General features: G+C 34.9%; 1 protein-coding gene across 1 annotated transcript in view; it reads right to left on the bottom strand.

The window, feature by feature from the left end:
• The window catches only part of LOC131875179 (uncharacterized), a 65,739-nt gene that overhangs the window by 3,841 nt on the left and 35,464 nt on the right, over positions 1-26,434 (bottom strand). Inside the window, exons 2-3 of the mRNA XM_059219220.1 lie at positions 24,701-25,012; positions 9,696-9,813 (exon numbers count right to left, since the gene is read on the bottom strand). Of these exons, the coding sequence (XP_059075203.1) occupies positions 9,696-9,813; positions 24,701-25,012 (430 nt within the window). The remainder of the gene's footprint in view (positions 1-9,695; positions 9,814-24,700; positions 25,013-26,434) is intronic.

The raw sequence follows: 26,434 nt of genomic DNA, 5'->3' as shown, positions 1-26,434 counted from the left end.
TATCTCTAACCAATGCAGGATGAGACCAAATTAGATGAATTTCAGACCTATACAGAGAAATGTTGTTTGTCGTGCATGCAATAAAACCGATCACATTGCAAAATTCTATAGAAGCAAGAATGATGATATAGTAAACAAAGGGAAATCGGATGAGAAAGGAAAAGCTAAATTAGAAGAGATTGGAGATAAACATGAGAAGATGTGGGTTAGAAAAGATGAATCCAAGACAGATAGTGGATCTGCACTCGAATCCGGTGTAGGAACTTCATCCGGTAACTAAGGCATTTGGCCTTAGGGGGTGGAATTTTCATGCACAATCTTGCAAAACCCCCTGGAGATCAATGTGATCGATCAAGGTTGATTGCAAATGTTTGGAGATTATTATCCGAAATTCTTCATGACAATCTTGGAATCCGATTGAATGGTTTATGTTGAAAAGAGCATCTAGTTGAACCTTAACAACGCATTTATGTCAACTTAAAATTAAGGTTTGTAGACTTAAAAGAGAAAAATATGAATCATTTCTCACATTGTTAATGAAGAGTTGAGACTGCAGAGTGAGGCGATCAGATAGCTTGAGGTGATCCGATAAGGAATTCTTGTGTATCCAGAAGAAGAAAAAGGTATTTATCAAAGAGTTTGAACCCTAAATTTCTTAAAATGGCATCTTCTTCTATTGATACACCCTTGATAGTAGAAGTATCTAAGAGAGAAAGGCCAAAATTTAAAAGACACCCATTTAAGTCTATTGAAGATGACCCTAATGGTGCTTTTTTGTCTGTTCCTTATGAAGTTCTGCATGTTGATGTTGTAAGAGCATATATTCACTATTCAATTGAGGAAACTAGAAATAAAGACATCTTAACCCTGTATACTAAGCAAATAATGGATGAAGCTAGGAATCCCAAGATGAAATATGCACAGTTGTAGAGGAAGGGTTTTACATAGTTTATTGACTTTCTGACATTCAATGAGGATGAATGGGTAAGGTAAATTCTGAGTCATGTGCATGATGAGTTTATCTGGTTGGATAGGCCATACAAAATAACCAAGAAGGCAATTCATGCAGTAACATGCCTGAATCAAACCAGTGACAAACCCTATTGTCACTAAGTTAACCGGTGCTTAGTTTGACAGTTGATCAATGATAATTGATGATATCTGGGAACATGATATTAGATTTTCATCGATGATTATTGGCTACAAAGTCTACTACTCTAGCAGACTAAATTTGATCTATAATACTACAATTTATGCAGCATATCAAATGGTGAAAGAAGATATACGAGCTCCTGAGTAATTTAAGGAAGATCAAAACTGACAAGAATAATGTCTTTAAATTTGGTTCACTAATTGTTTGCCTTGCACTATACTTTATGAATGAGATCCCTGACATAGGCAGAGTCCAACGGGCTTATGACTTACTAGTGGGTATTCAGATCAAGCAAGGTCTATAGAGATTGGGTAATAGAGAAAATCAGATAGCTACCCTATGGAGCTTCTTTAAAATCTTCCAAGGCAGAATGAAGAATAGAGTAAGAATTCCTAAGGAAATAGTGGAAAAGTATGCTGACACTATCTATTTCATGGTGAATAAATATCAATGCCATATGGATTTAGTGGAGCCTAGGACAATGTGGATAATGCCAATGGGATATGAGGTAGATGCTCAAACTCTCGAAGCTTAAACATAGCACCTTCTGAGAAAATCGATAGATTCACAGGAAGAAAAATTTGGCACTTTCAAGGAGAAAGACATGGAATTGCACAAGAAATTCACTCAACTAGAGAGGAAGAGAAAAGTAATAAAGATGGCAGAGGTAGTGGCTAGGAAGATGGGTTTCACCAAAGAAGCAATTAAGAAGGCTAAGGAGAAAGTAGAAATTGAAGCTAAGAAGTCTAAGACACAACCATTCCTCCCAGTCCAAGCCTAAGGAGACTACGTCTTCTCCCACTTTGGTGAAGTCATCTACAACACAGAGCTCATTCAAAAAAGGTGTGTTGAAGCAATAGGAGAAGCCAAAGAGAACTTATGTAGCTATATCCCCTGTTGCTTCTGAGATTGAGTCAGATGAGGAAGGAGAGAAAACAAAGAAGAAAGTTGAATTTGTCAGAGTAATCAGGAAGCCTCAGTCCAGTGGTGTGCAAAGCAAGAAGAAAAAATGAGAACCCTCTCTCACCGACAGGCCTAAAAGAGGAGGAAGGGTGAAAACATAATTTGGTAAGGACCTTGAATTCGACAAGGTAGAAGGTAAATATACCTTTATTCCTCTATTATCTGCAAAAGAACTAATTGATGAAATTGCTAAGGATGACAATCTTAAAATTATCAGTGTATACTATGATGATTTTGATGAAAATGAGCAAGGGGAAGTTGAGGAGGCTATTGTATTGCATTTGCATAACTTCAACAAGTCATTAATTGAGATATAATGCAATATTCCCAAAGATTTGTATAATATTCTTGATGCTAGGAGACTAACAACAATAAGATTAGACAAAGAAATGAAAGAGAGTGAGTTGATAAACATTAGTGCTTGCATATATCGAGAAGAAGTTGATAGACTTATGGAGTTGGCCAACCAAAAGGAGTTTAGGAGCAAGAATAGAGTTAACGGGCTTATGTTTGGAAAAGTTGAAGAAGTGAGAAAAGAGACAAAAGAAATATGGAAAAAGTTTCTAAAAGTCAATCAGGTGCCAATAAATGACAATGAATCTTTGAAGGATGACTCCTCTCATTTGGTAGATCAGACTTATTCAACCCTTGATGCTGCTGATAGTCAAAATCCTTTGGTTGATCATCCAAAGTGGTAGAGATGAAATGTGAAGAGGCCCAAGAGACTCCTAAGGATGACACTGCACCAAGTGGCAACATCGGTGCATAGGCCGAAGAGAAGGAGAAGGATAAAGAAGAAGATCTTACTATGCAGCAACAGGGAGGAAGATAATAGGTAGAGAAGGATAATAAGCAGGATAAGGTACAGGGGAAGGGAGAGCAGAGAACTAACATTTCCCCGGTAGTCACAACAATTGACACTCCTAAGGACAAAGGCAAAATAATTCTCTCACAGATTTCTATCAATTTTGATAAACCTATTGATATTGGACAAATGTTCCCAACATCAAGGTTAATGGTAGCAACAACAGTCTAGGCTCAAGCTAGTTAGGACTTGGTAAAATTAAAAAGTGAGGATAAGAAATTAATTGAGATGTGTATAGAAATTTTGTAGAAGGTGGTATTGGAAGTGCAACTAGATCCAAATTCTAGCCCCTCTAGTAAGCTCTTACAATTAATCAATAACATTAATACCAATTTTGAATCATTAGAGAAGGAAACCACCAAGAAGGTATTGGATAGATTCAAGGAGGTGAGAATGCACACCTTTTGGAAAATGATTGAGGATGATAGAGTTAGATTAAATAAAGAATTGCAGACTATTTTTGATGCACTAAGTGAAGGAGGAAAAACATAAAAGTCATGCCTTTCACTATCCAAATTCACTTCAGATATTGATAAACAAATAAGTGTTTGCTAGGGAAAACTTGACATCATATCTGAGACATTTGACTTTAATGTTACCCTTGACAATAGTATAAAAGGTTGGGTGATGGCTCTTACAGATCAAATCTTGAGCCTAAATTATGAAAAGGAGAGAATTTTGAGGCGAGTAGGTGAGCTTCACAACCTTATTGCTTTGGACAAACACCATTTTGAGAAATAAAGTTGATTGTTTACAAACAATGCGTCAACTTGTTCCATATGAATTGAAGGATGTAGATATATATGCCTATGTCTTCAGTGCCTTCATCATAGTTTTGGATAACTTGAAGAGTGGGTGGGATACTCACTTAGGATTATTGAAGACCATTTTTGCTGACATCTTCAAGTATGTATAAAGTGTCTGGTAGATACCCTTATACATAAATTTTTGGACAACACCCCTACTTTGGCATTGTTGTCAAAGGGGGAGAGTAGAGTGAAAAATCTACAAAATGATACAAGTTTGTGAGATTTTGGTCTAAGGGGGAGCCTTAGAAATTTTGATCCAGTGTAGAGGTTTCAACACTTAGTCATTTTTCATGAGTGTTGTCATCAATGCCAAAGGGGGAGATTGTTGCCAATTGATACTCATCCAATGGCTATTGATGCTTGATTAATGGTTTAGGGTTGTAATTGATGGTAACTCTTCATAGAAATCCTATCAGATAGTCATGGTTTTTGGTAACTGGTGGATTAAGCGATCCGGTAATCTATCTTCAGTATTTTAGGACAACAAAGCATCTCTTGGACCGGAAGCGTTGCGGTGATTACGGTGGTGAGATTCATGCATGGGATGATAGGGACAACTTGTAGAAGTTATTTTGATATCATTTTATGGATCCACACACATTTTGGTGATCCGATCTAAGATGAAACTCAATTACACATTACATTGCATATTGTGCTTGACTGACTTGGTGAATGATTTATTTTGTGGTTGTGGATATATAAGACTGGTGTGAAATATATTTTTTGATGTATGGTATGAGCGAATTGAGATCAAGAAACCATTTTGGAGTAGTTTCATGTGTGCATTCTTGATTTGGTAGTTGATAAAGAAGCAAAATAGAGCAGAGTTGCAGAGGTGTTACAACCAGACTTATTGCACTTAATTGGAACTCATCCAAGCATAGTTTGATCCTATTTGGAGTTCATACATTGTAGTAATCATTGTAATTGATTTGTAAGTCAGTGAGGCTTCCATTTTGTAACTGAACCTTTGGTTCTAGGCAGTGTCCCTAGATGCATGTGCATTCCCCTTATGTAATATTTATGTACTCTTGATCATAGTATATGAATATTGTGGGTTCCAATCCCACCATGGTTTTTCCCTTTCCGGGTTTCCACGTACAAATCTTGGTGTTATGATTTTGTGGTTGTTTCTCTTATGTTTTTGCATTTCACTTTCCTGCATTTTCTTTTGGTGGTCTGAGAATAATTTTAAAAATTTATTTGTCGGTAGATCACTAATTCATCCCCCCCCCCTCTCAGTGATCCTTGATTCCAACACTACCCTATTTGGTAAATGTGCTATTGAGTTGATTATATGTGCTTCAAAATCTGGTATTTGTGCCATTGTTCCTATCATAAGCATTGCAGAGTTTGATATATGCACTAAATTGCTAATTATATACATTGTAGAGTGTTTTATATCTATTGTTTTATCTTTTTTATGTACTGAATCATTTGGTAAATGCACTACACTAATTTGGAAAGGCACTAATCTACTTTGTTTTCTATGTTTTGGTCATTTGATCTTCTGAGTCGAGTTTTCTTGGTCTGTTCTTTGTACCTAAGGCTATTTTTGGTATCCTTGTGATTTTCAGAGTTTGTACATTGTTCAATTTTAGATATTTGTTTATGGTTTAGCTCTAGAAAGATGAATTGTGTCTTGTTGTTGAGGATTGCATTGATATGGCGCCAACAAAATAGTTTATTCCTTGCTATAGAGGGAATGCTCAAATAAGATGAGATGATGTGTTCCTTGTTGTAGAGGAATATTTTGATTTGGTTGAGAAAAAGGATTATACCTTTCTCTTGTTTATTGATTATTTGACTATTGAGGCTCTTGGTTTATATTATGTTGTCATTATGACATTAGGCTATTGTTTCATACCTGCATGCCTATGTGTATTTTATGTGAATGATATTTTTGATTATATATTGGTATGAACATCCTTATTCATTTTATTATTATGTGGTTACTCTAAGGTCTTGGAACATGGTTAGTGGGAGTGGGCTTCCATGTGATGGTCAGGGTCATGAGAGAAAGAGGTTCCTTGTAAGGATGCTTAAAGTCTAGATGACCAAGAACACATTGGAAGTTTTCCTTGATTAAATAAGTGATAGCCATAATAATTTAATTAGTTGGGTTGGGTAATTAGGACTCACCTAAATAAGACAATAAAATGGACTTTGGTACCCCACCTCATAGCCCTTGAGTGGAGACTCAAGATGAGATTGGGAAGACAGTGGAGACGGTAAACTAAACTCCCTTGATTATCTAATAGTTTTAGATGGTTCCACATGTCTATCAGGGGGATGGGTGGAGATCTCATAGTCCTGGGTGGAGATCCCGATGTTTATATGTATATTTCTTTTCTTTTTAAGGATAGTATGTGATGACACTCTTCCCTACATGTGTCCTTGTTCCTTATGCCATGGTTGTTGATATGCCTTTGGGAGTTTTATGTTGTTGTTTTAGCCTCATGATATGGTGTGGATTATTGTTCATGTGGATGTTATCCATTATGGTTATTGTTTAATTTCCTTTGGTTGTTATGTGTTAGCCTATGTCTAGAGTGTGTGTGGGACCTTGTATCATCTCCTCACACAAGGAGTGGTTCCTTAATGGTTACACATGGTTGAGTGGTTTGATGTTATTCGTTGGATGCTTCTATGTGAGGATGTGGATTCTTTATCTCTTCAGCTTATGAATGGATTCTTATAGAAAATTATTGTATACATTTATGTAATGTAAACCAATGTAATAGTGATTCATGTGGCATTTATATTAGTAGGATAGGAAATTATTTATCATGAGATAGTTGTATCCATGAATGAAGACTATGTATCTTGATGTTAAAGGATCTTGTATTCCTATGTAATGGAAATTGATGTAGTAGTTTGTGTGTAATGTTCTTGTAGTAGTATATGTTGTTGTGTAATCCTTGATTGATTCTATGCCATATCTTGGATATTCATTATTCATGTAATTATGGTTTAGATTCATGATTAAATTAAAGGGTTGCTATTCTCTTGGTGATATGGATGCTTATGATGTAATGAGGATATTGGATTAGTCTTGAATGGTTTAGAGTATATGTCCTTAGTTATAAATGAAGTTACTCCTTAATGCTCTTGTCTCTTAAATGTGGTTGTGTATAAGTATTATATTGGATATATATGATTATTATTAATGATGGAAATGAACTAGACATGTTGTAGGAGATGGTTTAGTAATAAGTAATGATGGTACATTGAATAATTAAGATAATGGAGTAAGAGATGTCATCAGTTAGTATTCATGTGTTTGTAAGGCATTGTAATAAGGATTATATCCTAGCCATGTGCAATGCATTAAGATATGGAGAGAATAATGATTATGCCTGAAAAAGGATATTTAGTATAAATTATGTTATGGAAGTAGAAGGGACTAGGAACATTTGGAATTGGTGCTTTAAAATGATCCTAAAGGAAATTGATGCAGCCATAATCTGGTAGGTCCTCAAAGAGAACAAACCAGATCATGCAACAAGACTAACAAAATGGAAGCAACAACAACAAATTGAAAAATGACATAATCAGATTTTTGGACCATCGTATATTCATCATAGGTCATCTGGTAATCAACCAGTTACATGCATGCTAATAAGCCATAATACATTCCATCTAGATCTTTGAGAGACCTCTGAATTATCAATCTCATAACTAGGAACTCATGAACCTATAACTGCCTCCTAAGGATCTTATATAACAATATTTATACCTTGTGAAACATATCCGGGTCGGCCACAAAAGATTACATTTACCAAGACAAGAAAATGAAGCGTGTAAATAGGTTGGCCCCAAAAATGAAAGGAAATTCCTCTGAAAAAGAACAACCAAGGAATGTGGATCAATAGGAAGGCCAGCCAAGGACTTAGGATCATTGAGCAAGACCCCAAATAGATCCACATGCTAAGAGATTGCTCCGCATGAGAAGATATCAACAATTAGCCGTTAAGCTCAAAAACTACTCCCGGTACTAGAACAGTCAAACCGGAAGCAACGTCTCACTGGTAAAGAACCCAAATGGACTCGGAATCTAGAATTAAGCATAAGAACATGCCTGGAAACTGAAAATATGATCCGCAATGAAAAGAAACCAGCTATCGGAAGAACACAGAAACTAAACACTGAACTTGAACAAAACAAAACTGAAAGGAAATATTTTTGGTTGATGCAAGATTGCTCATTGACCGGGGATGTTCCTGCATCAGACACCCCAGGTAAAAAGAGATGTTCCATGAGAGGCAACTCATGAACATTGAAAATGACTCAAGATATAGACTCCATGCTCATTTATTATCCAAACATCTTCTTTATCTGTAAACCTCTTTCTTAGCTCCTCTGGAACCTCAACCAGATTCTCTAACTCCTGACTCTCTTCATTTCTTTTTCCCTACTTCAGATCTGCACACTATCTCTGACTAATACTCCCTTTCTTCTGTAACTCTGATTTATTTCCATCACAAGACTTCATCTAGTCTGCCACCATAACCTTATTACCATCCAGTTTCTTCTTACTATCAGACCTTTCTATCAGACCCTTCTTCAATTCCATGCTACCCTCCGGTATAACGTCAACAATCAGTTTATCCTTACTGCAACTCTTTTCAAGACTTAAATTTCTCACTTCCTTCTATTTCTCCTTCAAAGAAGCCAATGTGAACTTTTGCCCATCCTTCTGAATAGTGATCAGGTTTCTTCTATAGTCATAGATAGCTCCTCTATCAAAATGGCAAGGTCTTCCCAACAAGACATGACAAGAACTCATAGATAAAACGTCACACAAGACCTCATCCCTAAAAAGGTCCAATATTAAAACTCACCAAACATTGCTCCTTTACTTCTAACTTTTGATCATCTTGTAACCAACTTACCTTGTAAGGACAAGGGTGCTTAAGCCTCTTCAATCCAAGCTTCACTACCATCTCCTCAAATACTAAATTATCAGTACTTCCACTATCCACAATAACCTTGCAACGCTTACCACCTGATTTGCACATAGTCTGGAAAAGACTCCTTCTTTGAGTAGGTCTGGTATCTTCACTGCTCTGCTCCATCATGAATCTTCTAAACATAAGGGATTCTCCTTGCTTCAACACACATTTGGTTCTGGTAACTCAAACCTGCTAATCCTCATTTGCCACACAACTTCTTGCCATTCCTAGCTTACATTCATAAAATCTATGTTCGGTTTCTCCATACTTGTAACATCTGCCTAGAAATTCTCTATTGTTACTGTCATTCCCTTTCCTCTATGTTTTTTGTTCCAGTTCTTTATTCCACTTAGATTTTGATTCTTCTTCGACACTTTGCTTCTTTGTACTTATCTCCCCTCTAAATCTCTCCTTCACTCTAGGGTTATTCTACTGTCTTCTTCTCACCTTCTCCTCAACCTTCAAAGCATACTGGTAAGCTTCCTCAACTGTGGAAATATTCAACATACTCATTTCATCCTGAATGTTAAATGCAAGTTCATATATGTACAACCACCTTTTCTCTATCCATCTCTCTATGTCCAGATCTGATCATTACTTTGTAGAAATCTTCAGTATACTCTTTCACAGTCATGTTTCTTTGCTTCCAGTTCTGCAACTTCTTGAATAGCTCCAATTCATAGTTTCCCAGAATAAACTTATCCTTAATCTCACTACCATCTATCTCCACCAAGTGATCTTCATTTCACCATTCTCCACTCTGTCTCTCTACAACTCTTTCCGCCATAAGGCAGCATGCCCTTTCAATTTAGTTTGTGCCAACCTAACCCTATGTGGGTCCTTAACATACTCAAATTCAAAGTATTCCTCCAACTCTTTAATCCAATCAATCAAATCCTCCAAATTCAATGTCTCAGAAAAGATTGAAATCTCAACATTATGTATTTTACTTGCTTGTGCCACTTCTCTGAGAAATCTTTCTTCTCTTTTGTCTTCCGGTCCTTCAGCCTCTTTCACTTCAAGCTCTTCTCCAGCTTCTTCATATTCATCCCCAGACTCCAAATTCCTCTGCAAACTAGCCAATGCATTCTAGATCTCATTCCTCATCTCATTCTTGAAATCCTCCATCATCTGCTCTACCCTCTGGGGGTTCATCCTTCTAGGCGACATCTCCTCCTTTTCTCTAGTGAATTGTCTCAGCTTGACGATCTGACTGCAGGTTTCAATTGCCTCACACTCAGAGATCTATTGAACACTCTCGCAACCTGCCTCCGCTCGATGATCTGTTCACCCAAAGGAATGCCTCAAGGTTTGCAACTAACTCTTCCACCAATTGGTTCATAACTAGCTCTAATACCTCTTGATGCAACTGTAATCATGTAGGTCCTCAAAGAGAACAAACCAGATCATTTAGCAAGAGTAACACAACGAAAGCAACAACAACACATTGAAAAATAATAGAATCAAATTTCCGCACCATCATATATTCATCATAGATCATCCGGTAATCAACTGATTACATGTAGGCTAACAAGCCACAATACATTCCATCTGGATCTCTGAGAGACCTCTGAATTATCAATCTCGTAACTAGGAACTCATGAACCTCTAACTGCCTCCTAAGGATCTCATAGAACAATATTTATACCCTTCGAAACATATCCGGGCCGGCCATGAAAGATTATATTTACCAAGACAGGAAAATGAAAGGAAATTCCTCCGAAAAAGAACAACCAAGGAGCGCGGGTCAACAGGAAGGTCACCAAGGACTCAAGATCATCAATCAAGAACCCAAACAGATCCACATGCTAAGAGATCACTCTGCATGAGAAGAAATCAACAATTAGTTGTTAAGCTCAAAAACTGCTCCGGGAACCGGAACAATCAAATCGGATGCAATGTCCCACTAGTAAAGAACCCTAATGGACTAAGAATATGGAATTAAGCATAAGAACATGCCTAAAAATGAAAAATCTGATCTGCAATGAAAAACAACCAGCTACTGAAAGAACACAAAAACTAAAACATTGAACTTGAATAGAACAAAACTGAATGAAAATATTTTTGGTTGATGCAAGATTGCTCATTGATCGGGGATGCTCCTGCATCAGAACTAAATTGGTAATTGGATTTAATAAAATGTAATTATGATGACTTAATTAAATGGAAGGTCTTTAATGTTACTGTAAGAAGTAAATGTTAGGATTTGGAAGTAGATTCAAATGAAGATGTTAGAATGTGATGAAATTATATGACGTTAGTTTTGTTCATGTACTTAGTGTTATATTTGGTAATGGCGTTGAGATACTCTAGGGATGTAATTGATGAGTTGATATTTATTTTGCTTGCGTTATTGTGTTCATATGATTATGTTAAAGATGATCACATGTATGTCCAATATATGTTTGATCAATTGTATATGTGTGTTTGAGTTATATGTGTTGCATTAGTTAAGCATGTAAAAAATAATATTTATCTCTATTTGGTTAGATAGCTAGCTAATTTTTGTAGGGTATTTTGGCAAGCATTACATATACACTCAATTTTTTTTTCAAAATTAAAAAAATCATACACTCCTAGTGAGCCTATGAAATAAACATAGGATGTAGGAAATTAAGTGAAAGAATAGGCTTTTTCTTCCCACATATACTTCCACATCACTTTCAATCAATCCACACCCAAATTGATATATCCACGCATCTATTTATATCATCTTTTTCATTGAAACTCTCAACTAGGTCGGCCACAAATAAAATAAACATAATTTAGAAAAAGTCATCTACCTTGAGCAACTAGGCTAAATGTGATCCACTCTAGGAAATTAAGATAACCCAAATACATCACAATATGTCTTTCTGAGTTAATTTGAATGAACCACACACATCAACACACCTTCCAAAGTTAGCATTAAACATAATGTGTAGAGAAATAGTAAAGTGCATTAACTAGTTGGCCCAGAAATGTTATCCAAAGAAAATGACATAATCCGAATCTTCAGACATCATAGTAAGAACCATAACAACACCTTAACACAACCTCTAATGCATATGCAGACCAAAGGAGTATAATCCAAATAAGATGAACCCCTTGAGTTAGCTAGAGACAAACACAAATGATGGCACCAAACAATAGAACAACATAATTTCACTTGCAGAGAAAAGAAACACTTGAATTCTAAACTAGAACACTACAAAAACAATATAAACATATCCTCCAAACTTCAACATATGAAATGACACTACGAAGTGATGCAGAGCATTCTCTAGACCAATCCTAACAGATAGCCTCATTATCAACAAACTGCAATAACCAACTTCGACATCTCAATTGTTGAGGAACTCAAAACATAATAGTGCAATATTCACATAAAATAGATGTTATATCCAAAACCACAATCCATCATCTTTAAAAGTGGAGGAATGCAGAGCATTCTCCCATAAATACTTCATTTACTCATTCCTACATATTTCAGCTTCCAATATTGTCACCTTCTGGAAACACCACATGCTCAATATCACCACAAAACATCATAAGAACATCTAAACACTCATTTTTAGACCTTTACATGTCAAGCAACAATCTGCACATTTCAGGTTGACAACAATGACAACAATGAACTCACATTGCTAATAGTCTCCCACTTTGTCATTACTGGCAACACCAATGACAAACACAATTGGCAACTTCCTCTTACTATTTTCCTTTGTCATAAATACACATGAGTTTGACATCAATGACTATACAATGAAAACTCCCAACACATAAACATCACTTCTAAAAAATGTTAACTTATATAAAAAATAAGTTATTAAAAGTTACATAAGAAGATTCACAATTTTTTTTAATTTGTTTAAAATATATTTATAATTTACACAAAAATCTAACAAATTAGTATTTTTCTTCATCTTCAAATTAATAATGGTTTAGGTCTGTAAGTGTGAAAAAGTGAAGATCTAATACAAAATGTTAATTTCACTACCCGATTTTGCCAAAAGACAGAAACCGTTATTGTCTAACCCATAGACTTGGGTGTCCAACTTTGCTAGAGTTCAATAATAGTCCACTAGAAGATAAAATGACACATCCCTATGTCCAAAATTTACCAATTACTTCTTAAACATAGTCCAAGATTCTTTCTTATACCACTTACTAATGCAAGAGTACTTGGGTTGAAAAAGAAAAAAAGAGAATTGAAAAAGTATTGAAAAAGGGACTAAAGCACTCAAGTTTTAGAAAATACTTTGTTGTGATTTTCACTTCATTTTTACTATATTATTTATCGTAGGTGAATTTTGATTGACTTGTGTTCTAATAGATGAAGGTGGAAACTCTTGAATTTCAAGTTTTTAGAGAAATCAAAATATGTTTCCATAAATAAAACTAAATATGTTTGCATTTTTTGTGAATGGCATCTACGTAAATTTGCACACTTCCCACACAATAAAAATTAAGATTGTGAAACTTAGAAGATAACCAGACTCCATGTTTTGGATTAAATGTTTTAATGACTCATAAAATTGAATATGTTTTGCCAACGTGGAGGAGATAAAATTCCTATGGCCAACCATGTTTTTGGTTAATTTATTATTGCATTGTACTCAAAAGTCAAAATTTATAATGTCTTATTTTGGGCATTACACTATCTCTAGTGCTTGGTGGTTGTAGGAAGTCGAATGGCTGAAAGAATCCATGCCATGAGTAACAATTTTGGTGTGTGTTTTCTTTAATTATTTAAAGTGTTGGAGGTTTCTTGTGTAGAGTTTCAATGGCAATTTTTTGATATGTAGGTGACATAGTTGACATTTATTAAGGGTTCTTAATTGTTGAAATATTTTACTTATTTTATCGTAGATGCTTCTTATACCACTTTAAACAATGAAATTATTTTGCAATTCATGTCGAGTCTATGAAGGTGCTATCTATTAGAAATACATTTGATGGATATAGAATAGATTTATGATTTCTATAGTTGTGATCTTTTTTACCCTAAACTTAGTTCTATTGAGGTAATAACAAAATTATTTCAAATCCTAACTAATTGTAAATTAGAATGAATTATCACATAGATAGATTAGACCCAAAACCATAAGTATTTGTATTCACATATCAATGTGTAATCAATACATTACTTATATCTCCTTTATATTTATTTATTTTTATACAGTATCACGGTATCATCTATCTATCACCCTTAGGTAGTAACCCTAAAGTATATCATATCTTATAAGTTACACATTTTGGAACCTTATTCTCAATTTACTATTACATATCTCTAAGCTGGCATTTGTGTACCATTTTTTACCTAACGCCATCCCCACGGTAAAACTTTGACTTGTCCTAAACTCAAACTTCCTATGGAACGATATTCTTATAGATGGTCTAAAGGGACTTAAACTAATCGTCCCACTTCTTCTTCACCATTTTTAGTTGATTGATATGAATATTTAATTTCACTAACTAAGTATCTACTTCGAAAAGCAAGTTAGGGATCCCAATATTCTAGAGTAAGGTTTGTGTATCCTAGATGAGGCTAGTAATGTGATCAAGTTAGAGACTGACAAACTCCCTCAACTGCCTAAATATCCTCTTACGTTTATCATGCTCATCTTAAAGTTGTTGGTGTTGATAATGCAGGTCCTCTATCTTCACACATTCTACACCATCTATATCCTTCAATGAATCATACTAATAGGAGTCTTGTAGAATTTTTACCTCCAATTACTCCATTGATACTTTTATGAGTTTTATAAGATATGGCTATTGTAGGTAGTATTGATATAACTGAGCCATCTCCACCTTTATATTTTTGGTGGTGGAAAATTGGGCTTCCAAGGTAGTCTGAGTAGTAGCATACTAGTGTCTTGCCTCATCCTCCTTTCTCTTCACATACTCTTTTTGCATCTCTTGTTTGAGATTATCTCTTTGCATGTTCAGATCCTAAAAGAGATCATTGATTAGAAACCTGAAGTATACCAAATTTGGTTGAAAGGAATCCCCCTTTACATGCAGGTACTTCTCTCGAATCTCCTTGATTAATTCTTCAACCTTCTCTATTGTTTTCACATGTTCTTTAAGAACATATTTTAGGGCTGATTGGTGTAATAATCCCCAATTAAAATTTTTGCAAAGGGGAGATGTTACAAATATCCACCTAGTTGTTGACCATTGAGATCAATATTATTTGGGTAGAGGTGTCTAATTATTATTGTCTAAGGCAGATTTTTTCGGATGTGCTCCGTAGTGGAGTTGTCAAATTAGAATGTAGTAGAGGTAGAGGAACCAATGTCAATTTGGGGAGGTGGAGAAGTTACTTTTCCCTTGATTTTTACCTTCTTCTCTTCCTTGCAAATTTCATTATAGGCCTTAGTGATGGCCCCTGAAATATCCATCAAGATTTGTCAAATAACCTCTAGCTTATCTAGAATTAGTTTGTCAATCCACTACTTAGTCTAGAGTTATATGTTCTTCTTTACCTTAAATCTTGTCAATTTTAGAGGTGTTGGGTCCAAGGCAATGGTTTGGATGGTAATATCCTTTAGGTTCTCATCCTCCTATTATAATTTTTCTATCGAGTCCCTTAGGATGGCTGCTACGGGGCTTGATATAATATAGATGAAATTATCTAAGGTATACTTCTACATTGTCATATACTAAATAAAGGCTTGTTCCATAGTATGCTTGTTTGTGAGGGGCATGCTTTTTTATGTCTTCAAGGTCTAAAAAAATGTTTGAGGGGTAAAGAGGGCCCAATATAGTTAGTCCTAATTAGGAATGGGGTTTTGTTGTGTAGATCTAGGGAGTTCTCCTTCCTTTACTTTTACTTCTTCCTCCTCACTCTCTATCTTAGGTGGTGGTGGTGGTTGGACTGAATTTTTATTCCTCCTTGTTTTCTTCTTTATGCTCATCTAGAGTAGAGCTTCTAATGCCTCTTTTTTCTCTAGAGTAGTTTATCAATTTATTTTTACTAGTTAGCTTTCTTTGGCTTTGACAACTATTATTTGTAACATTCTAGTCTACATGAACTAGCCTAATCTTGTCTTTGGTGTAGGATAGCTCTCTATTTCTCCTTGTTCCTACATCTTTTCTTTTCTATTTATATTCTCCATCTTAGTTGTGGCCTTTTTTTTTGCTAATGAATCCATGAACTCTTTCAGCAACTAGTTTCTTGGTGCCACCAAATCCTTAGGCGGCTATAGGAGATCTTATGCATATAAGTCAACCTCTTTAGGTGAAACTTTATAAGGCGATTGTGGAATTCAAGATGTTTAGGGATTAATGGAATCCATGATGAAAAAATCCTTGTCAACCTAGAATATGATGTTATCTAGATACTTGTACATGATCTAGTTTGAGATTTAGGATCAGTCCTACATCTTCTTCTAGAAACCTTTGAAATACCCTTCAAAGGCTTGAATGTATGTGTTAGGGTTTGGAAAGGTACAAGCACAGTCCAAAATTTGCATTGCCACTAGTTTGTCTATTGGCCATTTGTTTCTGATGTGTGGAAGCTCTTTAATGAAATAAAATATGAGAAATTAGTAGAGTTTCATACCAGAATGGGTAGCCGGTTTATTTGGTTTGAGAACCATTCTCCAATATCTCTATTTTCAATCTCTCACATAAGTCAAAGTTACCCTTCTATAACCATTTGGAATGACATGTATGGCTATTATCATGGTATATCCCTCTATATCTGTGAAATACACCTTATACATGATGATCTTCACTGCAAAGAGAATGCCTTTGTTTGTCATGTTATTGATTGTGAGACTCCTATCATTAAATGTTTCCCCAATGAGTTTCTCTGCTTGATTATTCTGCATTGGTTTCTTCAATGGAATAGACCCTTCTATTGTTAGTTTGATAACATCTTGAATGGCTTCCTTACTGATTTGATATGGTTGGTTTAGGTACAAAAATTAATTATGCAATTTGCTTAGAATTAGCTAGGCCCATTCATTCTCCTTTGTAAAGTTTGGGAAATCTTTGAACACACCGAGCTTATTTTCCCCAATTTGGGTGTACTCTACCTTGTATTCATTTTTACCATTCTTCAATAATGTTTATGTCAACTCTTCAAAATATTTATGGTTAGTTTCCTCGTGAGGAAATTTATGTACTTTGTGTATATCATGCTAGCTGGTACTCATGAAAAAGATGTCTCTAGGTCAGTGTGCATTTATTTATAGTAGAATTTTAAGAATTTTGGGTGTGTCTTAGTTGTGATAGAGATCAAAATATGGGTGGCCATGATAGTAATTTGTGGTATGAGTGAAGGATTTGTAGATATAAGAAATTTGATTTGTATGCACATGAGTGTGATGAGATTTAGGGCATGATAGGGTTGAAAGCGGAAAGTGAGTTGATAATTGGTGTGAGGGTTTTGTATAGATTTTATTCTGGTAGTCTCATTAAATACTATAGCTCTCGTATGTTATTTTATATCATCTTCTACCCATTAATTTCTACAACTAGTTTTTTCTAGCCATTAGCATCTACTTTTCCTATACATTTATGGTACATTATATTGCACTATGCTTCATTATGTTAAAAAGGCTAGATTTTTTGTTGGCTCACTTTTATGATCATTTTCCTCAATATAATGTCATATCTACTTTGGGGCTTGTGCCATTCTTAGGGACTTCATACTAGGCTACTAGTTTTCATTTGGATGAAATGGTCCTTATTTTTTCTTGACTTCTGTATTTGGATATGTGTTTTATAGGTCACCCAAGATTTCCAAGGTATGGTGTACTATTGTTAGGGTAACGTGCTATTTGGTTTCTTTTGTATTTTAAATTGGAGACACTTTTGGTTTCTTCTATATGTGGGGCTTGGTTTATTTTGTATTAAAAATGCTCTATGAAATCCATATAACCTCTGGATGTCACTTTAGGATTGGTTTTCATTCAAGCTTCTAATACTTTATCACTTTTTGTACTATAATTATTGATTTTGAGCTTCAATCCTTTTTCACTATTAAGATTTTATTCTTCCCACTCATACAAAAGCTTAAAAATAGAGTAAATATTATTAACATCTTACCCTACTTGTTCTTGTCTTATTTCTTTGATTTATTTTTTTCAATTGGCTCTCCTAGGGGGATTCACACTATTTTGGTAGCATTGGCAAATGATATTTCATCTTTTCAGGAGTTCATAATTCCATTTGAATTCATAAACCATACTAGACCAAGTAGAGATTGGAATATGTTGCATAGTTCCTTCATCTCACTACTTCAAAATCAACACATTGTTTGATGTCTTTGATGTTCACTTCGACATTCTTCCAAGTTTCTAGGGTGTCCATTCCAAAAATATAAGCCAAGCTTGTTTTTATGAGTGTTTTCACCAATTTTGGTCTTCCTAGCTTCTTCCACATTGTAGATGGAATGATATTTAGGTCTACTCCTAATTCTACCATTATATATTTAATCTTATGATCATTGAGCTACACACAAATTAGTAAGGGATCATTCTTCCTATTTTGACCCTCTGATAGTTGGTTGACTTGCTTCTACTTGTTCCAATATTTACCCCTTTTTTTAAGTTTTACCACCAAATATTTATGTTTAGCTATTGTAGCTAGATCCTTTAATGGATTTACTTCTTCTACAAAGAAACCTACTTCTTCATGCATTCACTACATTTTTTTTTCCTGCTTTATTATTTTCTCATGTTGTCTTTCATTTAGTTGGGACAATATTGGTTCTTCTTGTTCTTCTTCTTCTTACTTCAAACTATAATGTTCTTTAAACTCTTCATCTACTAATATTAACTTCTTATTTTTCCTTGTGTCGATGCCTTGTCTAGTCACCACATTTTCTTTTTTCTTTGCTACACGTTTCTTCTTCTTTTCTAGAATAAATTCTTCTCCATAATTATCTTCTTGTGAGGTATCTCCATGCATCCATCATGTTGCATCCCCTTAATCCTTCTTGTGGAATCCTATGTCCATTACCCTAGATGCTCTCTAAATCTCAGTACTCTAAGATGGTTGATTATTATTTTGATCCAAACAAAAAAAAATGGTTGTCTCACACGTAAACATGGTATAAATTTATTTTCCATAAAATATGCTTTTCTACCTCTTTTTAGCCAAACATTTAAATGCGTAGTGCCTAATATTCCATAGTTAAAATAGGTGGCATCATTCCTCCTATTACCTCAGCCTCTTCCTAGGTTTCATTTATAGTTAAAATTATAATTTCCATCTTGATAGTTATTAGCAAGAGAAATGGGGAAAGTACAATTTAGAGATCTGTAACCCAATATATTTCTTAATGTAGTCTTTATATCCTAGAGGACATAATAAGGGAATTTGGAATATGCATAAGTAGATTAGAAAAGAGAATCATTCATACCTCAATAAACCACAAATTATAATCATAACAAACATAAATGAACTAGTTGCAACATCTATATATTATGTCCTCGATCTTTGAAATACATTACATGTTCTAAATTCCAGTTTCTACTCTCCTATCATGAAAAATATATCATCTTCTATATCCTTATCTTATTTCATCTATATCTTTCAAATATCAATTATAATGTTATTATATACAATTCTCAAATTAGGATTTAACTCCTAGAATCGGTTAGAGGTCTATTTCTATACCACAGGCTATATGTAGTAGCCTAAGTCAGTTTTGTTCCTAGTCCTTTCTATTGGAAGAATGTGTTGTTGTGGTTGTCATTGATGTCAAAATTGTTGTTTTAGATAGGTGTTGGTCTAGAAAGTTTGTGGTGCAAAGGTATCTTGTTGTTTTTGTGTTGTAGTTGTTCTATTGGTTGTTTCCAAAGTGTTTGGGTCTAGAAAGTGTTATCTTTCTTAGATATAGTTTTGGTATCATGGATATGATAGTTTTTTGGTTCAAAAATATATTTATGGTCTCTATATGTTATGTCAATTTTGTAGCTAGTTGTGATATTATATGTTAGACCTATCCTTGGGTCCGAATATGTTTTGTGGAAGATGCTTTTATGTGTTATGGGTCCATCATAGCATGTGGAGATCTGGATTAGAGTTATATGCATTGGAGATATTTTTTAACCATTAATTTCTTATATGGATACGGTGTGTGTTGATATGTTGTTAGTTATGTTTCGATGATGGTGAATCGGTGAATTGATCTTTGGAAGATTTTTTTGGTTCCCTATTTCTCTTGGAGTGGATCGATGTGTGTGTTTTTTATCCTGAAGGTATATTTTATTTCAAGCTGACTTGGTTCAAGCCTTGATGATCTATCTTGTAAATAAGGAATATATGTGATTGATTTAAGTGTGTAATGAGGTGTGGAGTGTGGATGTGTGATGTGAAGATAGTCAATGAAGTTCACTAAAGATCAGAGAAGAAGAGTTGTGATTCAATGATATGCAAGTTGTTTTGAAACAGTGGTAGAAGTATGAGATAGAGTGTTGATAGTTGAGGTCTAAAGTGTGTGTGTGCTGATGTTGGTCGCTTGTTGTAGAGTTCAAGGACAACTTCAAGATCAGGAGATCCTTCTTTTAAGATCATTTTTGTATCTTTCTCTGTTGTAGTTAGCTTCAGGTTCGCAAGTCCTCTTTTGTATCTTTCCCCAAGAGTAGTTGTCCTTGGTTTGCAAGTCTAGAGAAGTGAGCTCTTTTCATTGTAATATGGTATACATAGTGGATTTATTTTGTGGGCAAGTGCTCACCATGGTTTTTCCCTGTTTGGGTTTTCCACATAGAAAATCTTGGTGTTCATATGATGGATGTGTGTTGTTATTTAATTGTTTATGTGCTACAAAAAATTTTGTTTAGACTGATTCACCCCCCTCTTAGTCCTACCCTGGGTTCAAAAATTGGTATCAAATCAAGGTTCCTCTTGAGTAAGCTTAACTTCTTGAGGTAGATCCGGTATGGTGTAGGATGTGCACTACAATGTTCTAATCTTTGATGACATAAACTTTTCATACTGGAAGGAGACAATGGAGTCATATTTGGAGATATTGTTGAATGTAAATTGGGAAATCATTCAGACCAGATATACACCTTAGTAGGGTGGTCCTTAGACTCCAAATGAGATAAAGCTTAAGGAGACTAATGTGAAGGCTAGAGCTATAATTTTCAATTCTTTAAGTGATTCAGTGTTTGGAAGAGTAAAAATATTGAAAGAAGCTAAATTTGTATGGAACAAGTTGTGTTTGGCATATGAAGGAGATCCAAATAAAAAATAGGCTAGGCTAATGAATCTGAATCAGAAGTATGAGTATCTAATAGTGCTTGAAGAGGAATGTATTGAGAACTATATTGCCTAAATCCTAAAAACCAAAAAGGTGTGCCATACAAGAAATAAATAACTTGAATAAGTATACTATTGATTAGCTTATCGATACCTTAGCACCTTTTAAAATTTTCAAGATGGAGGAAGAGAAAAGAGAAAAGAAAGAAGCAACATTTAAAGTTTCAAGACACAATGATCCAAAATGTAGTGGAGATATAGATGAAGTTGAAGAAAACTTTGTGGGAAGATTGTATCGAGGCACTGTAAAAAATAAAGGTAAGTTACCTCTGAGATGTTTCTCTTGTGGTAGAATTGGACATTATGCCTCTAATTGCACTCACATGGCATACTATAAGAGAACGGATGATGATGAGAAGAAAAATAAATTTAGAAGATGCAACTTTAACAGAAAAGAGAATAAGGGCTTATGTTCTATTGAGGGACATGCATCTGAAGATGAATTTGATGATGACTCAAACGAAGAGTCTTTGTTTCTAGCAATTGAAGATAAGGAGAATGCTTTGAAGAAACTAAAATAAGAGAGAATAGTCAAGACTACATTGCATGCTAAGATAGAACTAAATACATGGATTATTGACTCCAAATGTTCAAATCATATGACCAGTGATAAAGACAGGTTTATTAATCTCAAGAAATATGATGGTGGATTAGTGAAATTTGTCAGAGAAGATGGTGCAACTATTCAAGGTATTGGAAGCGTTTATATTGATGGTAAGCATAAAACTAATGATGTTTATTATGTTGAAGGATTGAGACATAATTTTTTAAGAGTTAGTTAGATATGTAGAAAAGGCTATGAAGTTTTGTTTAGTAGCACCAAATGTGTCATAAAAAAATAGAAGACTGGTAAAAGGGTTGTAGAAGGAGTTAGAATAGATGAAAATGTATACTATATCAAGGATAGAAAGGAGAGTAAATGTCTTCTAGCATAAAAAGTTGAGATTGTTCCAATAATTAAAGAGAAGATAAGTGATCTAGAAGAGATAAAAGAGAAGGAAACAAATGAAGAAGAAGAAGAAGGGGAAGACTCCGAAAAATTTCCTGCTAAGTATGTTCAGAAGCATCATTAAGAAAAATCATATAATTGGAGACAAGACAAAAGGTGTTCAGACAAGAAGGAAGATTGTAGAAGCTCAAGAACAATCCAATTATTGTTTTCTATCAATGACTGAGCTGAAGACTTATGAGGAAGCAGGTAAAGATGAAAGTTGGGTAAAAGCAATGGAACAAGAATTGAATTAGATACAAGAGAACAAGACTTGGGAGCTAGTACCTAGATCGGTGGACAAGAATGTGATAGGAAATAAATGGACATTTAGGAATAAGCTAAATGAGTAAGGAAAAGTTACAAGGAACAAAGCAAGACTGGCATGTAAATGACACTCTCAGATGGAAGGCATAGACTTTGAAGAAACTTTTTCTCTAGTAGAAAGGATGGAAACTATATGTATGTTTCTTGGATTTTCATCTTACAATAACTAAGAGAGGGGGTGAATCAATATTTTGATATTTAAAAATTTGTTAATTTGATTCTTTATCCACCGAATGAACAAGTAAGAAACTGAAATACAAAAACACAGAGCAAACAAGCACATAACCATAACACCAATATTTTTACATGGAAACCCAAAAAGGGAAAAACCATAGTGGGATTGAGTACCCACAATAATATTATACTATGGCCAGTAGTAAAGCAATATTACATGAGGGGAATGAATGTGCATTCAGGCACACTGCTTAGAGCTCACTGCTCAATTACAAAAGGGATATAACCAAGAGGAAGGATCACAACCTTATAGACTAATACAAAATGATTACAATGAGTAATGAACTAAAGAAAAGCATCTAACTATGCCAAATAACAGTTCTGGTTAGGCACAAAGTGATCCATTGTTGTTGTTCTGATAAACTGCTATGTCCTGCTCTATTACTGATTACCAGATCAACAAAACTCAATTTGAACACGTGAAACTACACTCAATCAATCCCAAAATCATCTCTCATATCATATCATCACACAAAAGAATTAACCAAGTCGATCTTATACATCCGCACTAACAAAATTGATCTCCCACAGGTCGCCTTCTCAAAATATTAGAATATGAAACATGTAGCTTCAAGTCGACTCAAATCTTCACAAAAGCATATTTTGGATCCAAAACATATGATCACACACTTTCCATAAGACGGTCCAATTACCTCAAACCTACCAACAACCACCAAAATCACCTCAAAGAATCTGATCCACATGTTACACCATCAATAAAGAAGATAACCCTATTTTACTGCACTACTGAATACTGGACCTTCTAAAATGCATAAGAAACAACATCAGAGGATAGTATTGCATGATAATTTGCTTCTCATACTCAATAAACTTAACTCAGATGACTGGAACCAAAAACACATCACCGGATAAGAGAAATTCTCACCAACATTGTACATTGAGTATCACCGATAGACTAATACCAAAACTTACTCAAGACATCCGGATATCCCAAACTCCATACCAGATAAGATCAATAGGCTGAGTTGCCATCAATGGCAATTCCTAGGAAATCTCATGCACTAAACATCATCAATCTTCACCGAAGAATCACCAGAATAGTGTTTTATGCCAACAATGTCCCCCTTTGGCATTGATGGCAACACTGTGAAAAATGAGAAGTGTTCGAAAACTTCAAAAACTGCAAGCAATCCGACAATTTAAAATCTGTTCACTCAACCGATTCCCCCTAAGAATAAGCATCATTTTTCACTACTATTTCCCAACTCTCTCCCCCTTTGACATCAATGGAAAAGGGTAGGAATCCGCCAAAACTTATGTACAAATGAATGCAATAATTTACATGAATTTAAAAATATCGGCATAAGTGACCTTCAAGGATTTCAAGTAATCCTTCCATCTTCTCAATAAACAATCTAAAACATTAATTATATCACTAAACATGTATGCATAAACTTCAATGCCTTTGAGATCTAATGACACTGGTTTACCTAAAGCACTGACTACATCCTGATGGGCTCCAAGTAAGGTGTCCATACAGGGAGTGATCAGACTTCTCAGATCTCCCACTTTGCTTAACACTTTCTCTTGTTCCTTATTCAAGCCCTTTATTTTGTCAGTAAAATCCATTATTTGAGCTTCAAGGGAACTTGGAAAAACTAAATAAGGGGCAAACGAATGAACAATACTTGCTAGTTTCCCTTCAAGATCTCTTATTTGCTTATCAATATGTGCAGTAAACTTGGGCAAAAATAGACATTATTTGAATATTTTTTTGCCTTCACCTAATCCATCTTCTATACTTTTTACCGAAAACTTCACCTAATCCATCTTCTATACTTTTTACCGAAAACTTCAAAAATTCCCTATCTTCCTCAATTATTTTCAAATAGGTTTGAAGCCTCATCTCATTGAACTTATTCAAAACCTTTATATCTACAGCTTTCTCTAATATACAAAATCGGATTCTACTTTATTTAACATATCCTTAAGCTTAACAGAGGGTGAGTCATTGGTAATATTATTAAGGTTTGGCAAAAATTTCTCTAAAACTGCAGTTGCCAAAGATATTACCTCTTTCTCTTATGAAGCGAACTTGAGTAAGTCCTCACTGGCCTTGATCTATGCAAGAGTGGCCAATTTTAGTGCTTGAAGAGGGGATAGGGTGCTCAAATCTACCAGACCATGAGAAAGCTCATCCTCAACTGCAATTTTCTTTCCTTTATCAGGAACAGTGGCTTTGGTCATGGTTGTCAGAGCTTTGTCTGATTGTTCTTCACCCTTCTCCTTCCCAACTACTTCATCCTTATCTTTTTCACCCTCTTGGCCATCATCTTTAGACTTTCCCACTTCACCTAACTCCTTAGTTATCATCTCTACAATGATCTCAATCTTTGGAGGATCCTGAGTAGCATCACTGGAGTTATCCACTACTTGACCATCATCAACTGGAGCTTCCAATCCAACGGGATCTACAGATGACTGATCTTTCTATCTACCAAGAACATCTGTAGACACATTTGAGACAGATAGAGTATCCTTAGACTCAAAGACTGCAACTTGTTCTTTCAGAATAGTTTTTTTCTTGAGAATATTCTACTCAATTCACATCAACTCTCTGATCAATCAAAATTTGTCTCAAATTTTTTTTAGTTTCCTTTATCACCTCATCTTTCTTTCCTATCATAAGTTTATTTACCCTCCTCTTGCTTTGAAATCTATCCTTGGTAAGTTTTGAAGAACACAAATGGACACTAAGAGGGGAGGGGTGAATTAGTGTATTTCAAAACTTTAAGTTCAGTGTGCAAACTTTAAGGATGTAATGCAAAAGTAAACATACACACACAAGAGCACATCACATAACACCAGATGTACGAGGAAAACCCAATGTGGGAAAAACCTTGATGAGAATAGCTACAAGAGTCTACTACTCCAATCTGGCCTCACAAGTAAATAATAGTTTACAAGATGTTTTAGGGCACCAACCCCTGATATTCTGAGCACCAACCCCTAGTTTTATGAGAACCTACTCAAAGGAGCACCTACCCCTTCTCTGAGCACCCACTCAGAGAAAATACAATAAGATTTAGGTTTACAATAATAAAGCCAAGTTACAAATAAATTTTGTAACACTACAAAATTCTCATATCTTGAGAATGACTCTCTCTGTTTCTGAGGATTACACTCTAGCAGTTCTCTACAAACAGTTACATGTTATTCTTTGTTCTATACTATTTTGTCTTCTTTACTCTGCCTCAGCTTCACCTATCTTAGACTACTCTCTATCCTCAATCTTCTAATACTACAATAGCCTTCACTACTCTATTTTTACAACCACTCACACTCTAACTCTCTCTATCTATGCTATCAGTAGTGTACTTCACTTTAGCACATAACATCTCTCACACAATCAACTTCAAGAGATGTCTTTAGTTTCACAAATATATCTTTCTCATCTACTCCCATCGAATCATAATATATTGCTCTGCCTACTATCAGTTCTATTTTTCAACAAGATCTTATTCTCAGTCTACAAAATGATTTCAGACTAGATACATACATTAAATGTGTTTCATCTATCTTCAGGTCGTCAGTACATAGATGACTAAACTTAGTAATTTGAATCTACCCTTCTTGAATACAATTTGTAGTAGATTGGATTTGATCTTTTGAATTGAATGAACTTACTCTATCTTATACCCTTTGGTGATGTAGAGCATCATGGACCCTCCCACAATCACATTGCAACTTATCATTCTTTCTTCTTCAAAAACTCAACTCTTCTTGTTTCACCTTCCTTCACTAGGCTTCACCAAGATGCCCAAATGGAACTCTCAACCTCACCAAATTGTTCCAACACTTCCTAGGGTCTCAAAATACCTTATTACACTTTACCCAATAGGATTCACTCAC

This window comes from Cryptomeria japonica, chromosome 4 (assembly GCF_030272615.1).
Source record: "Cryptomeria japonica chromosome 4, Sugi_1.0, whole genome shotgun sequence".
Lineage (NCBI taxonomy): Eukaryota > Viridiplantae > Streptophyta > Pinopsida > Cupressales > Cupressaceae > Cryptomeria > Cryptomeria japonica.
The sequence above is the reverse complement of the archived record's forward strand: the minus strand, read 5'-3'. Positions and strand labels throughout refer to the sequence as shown.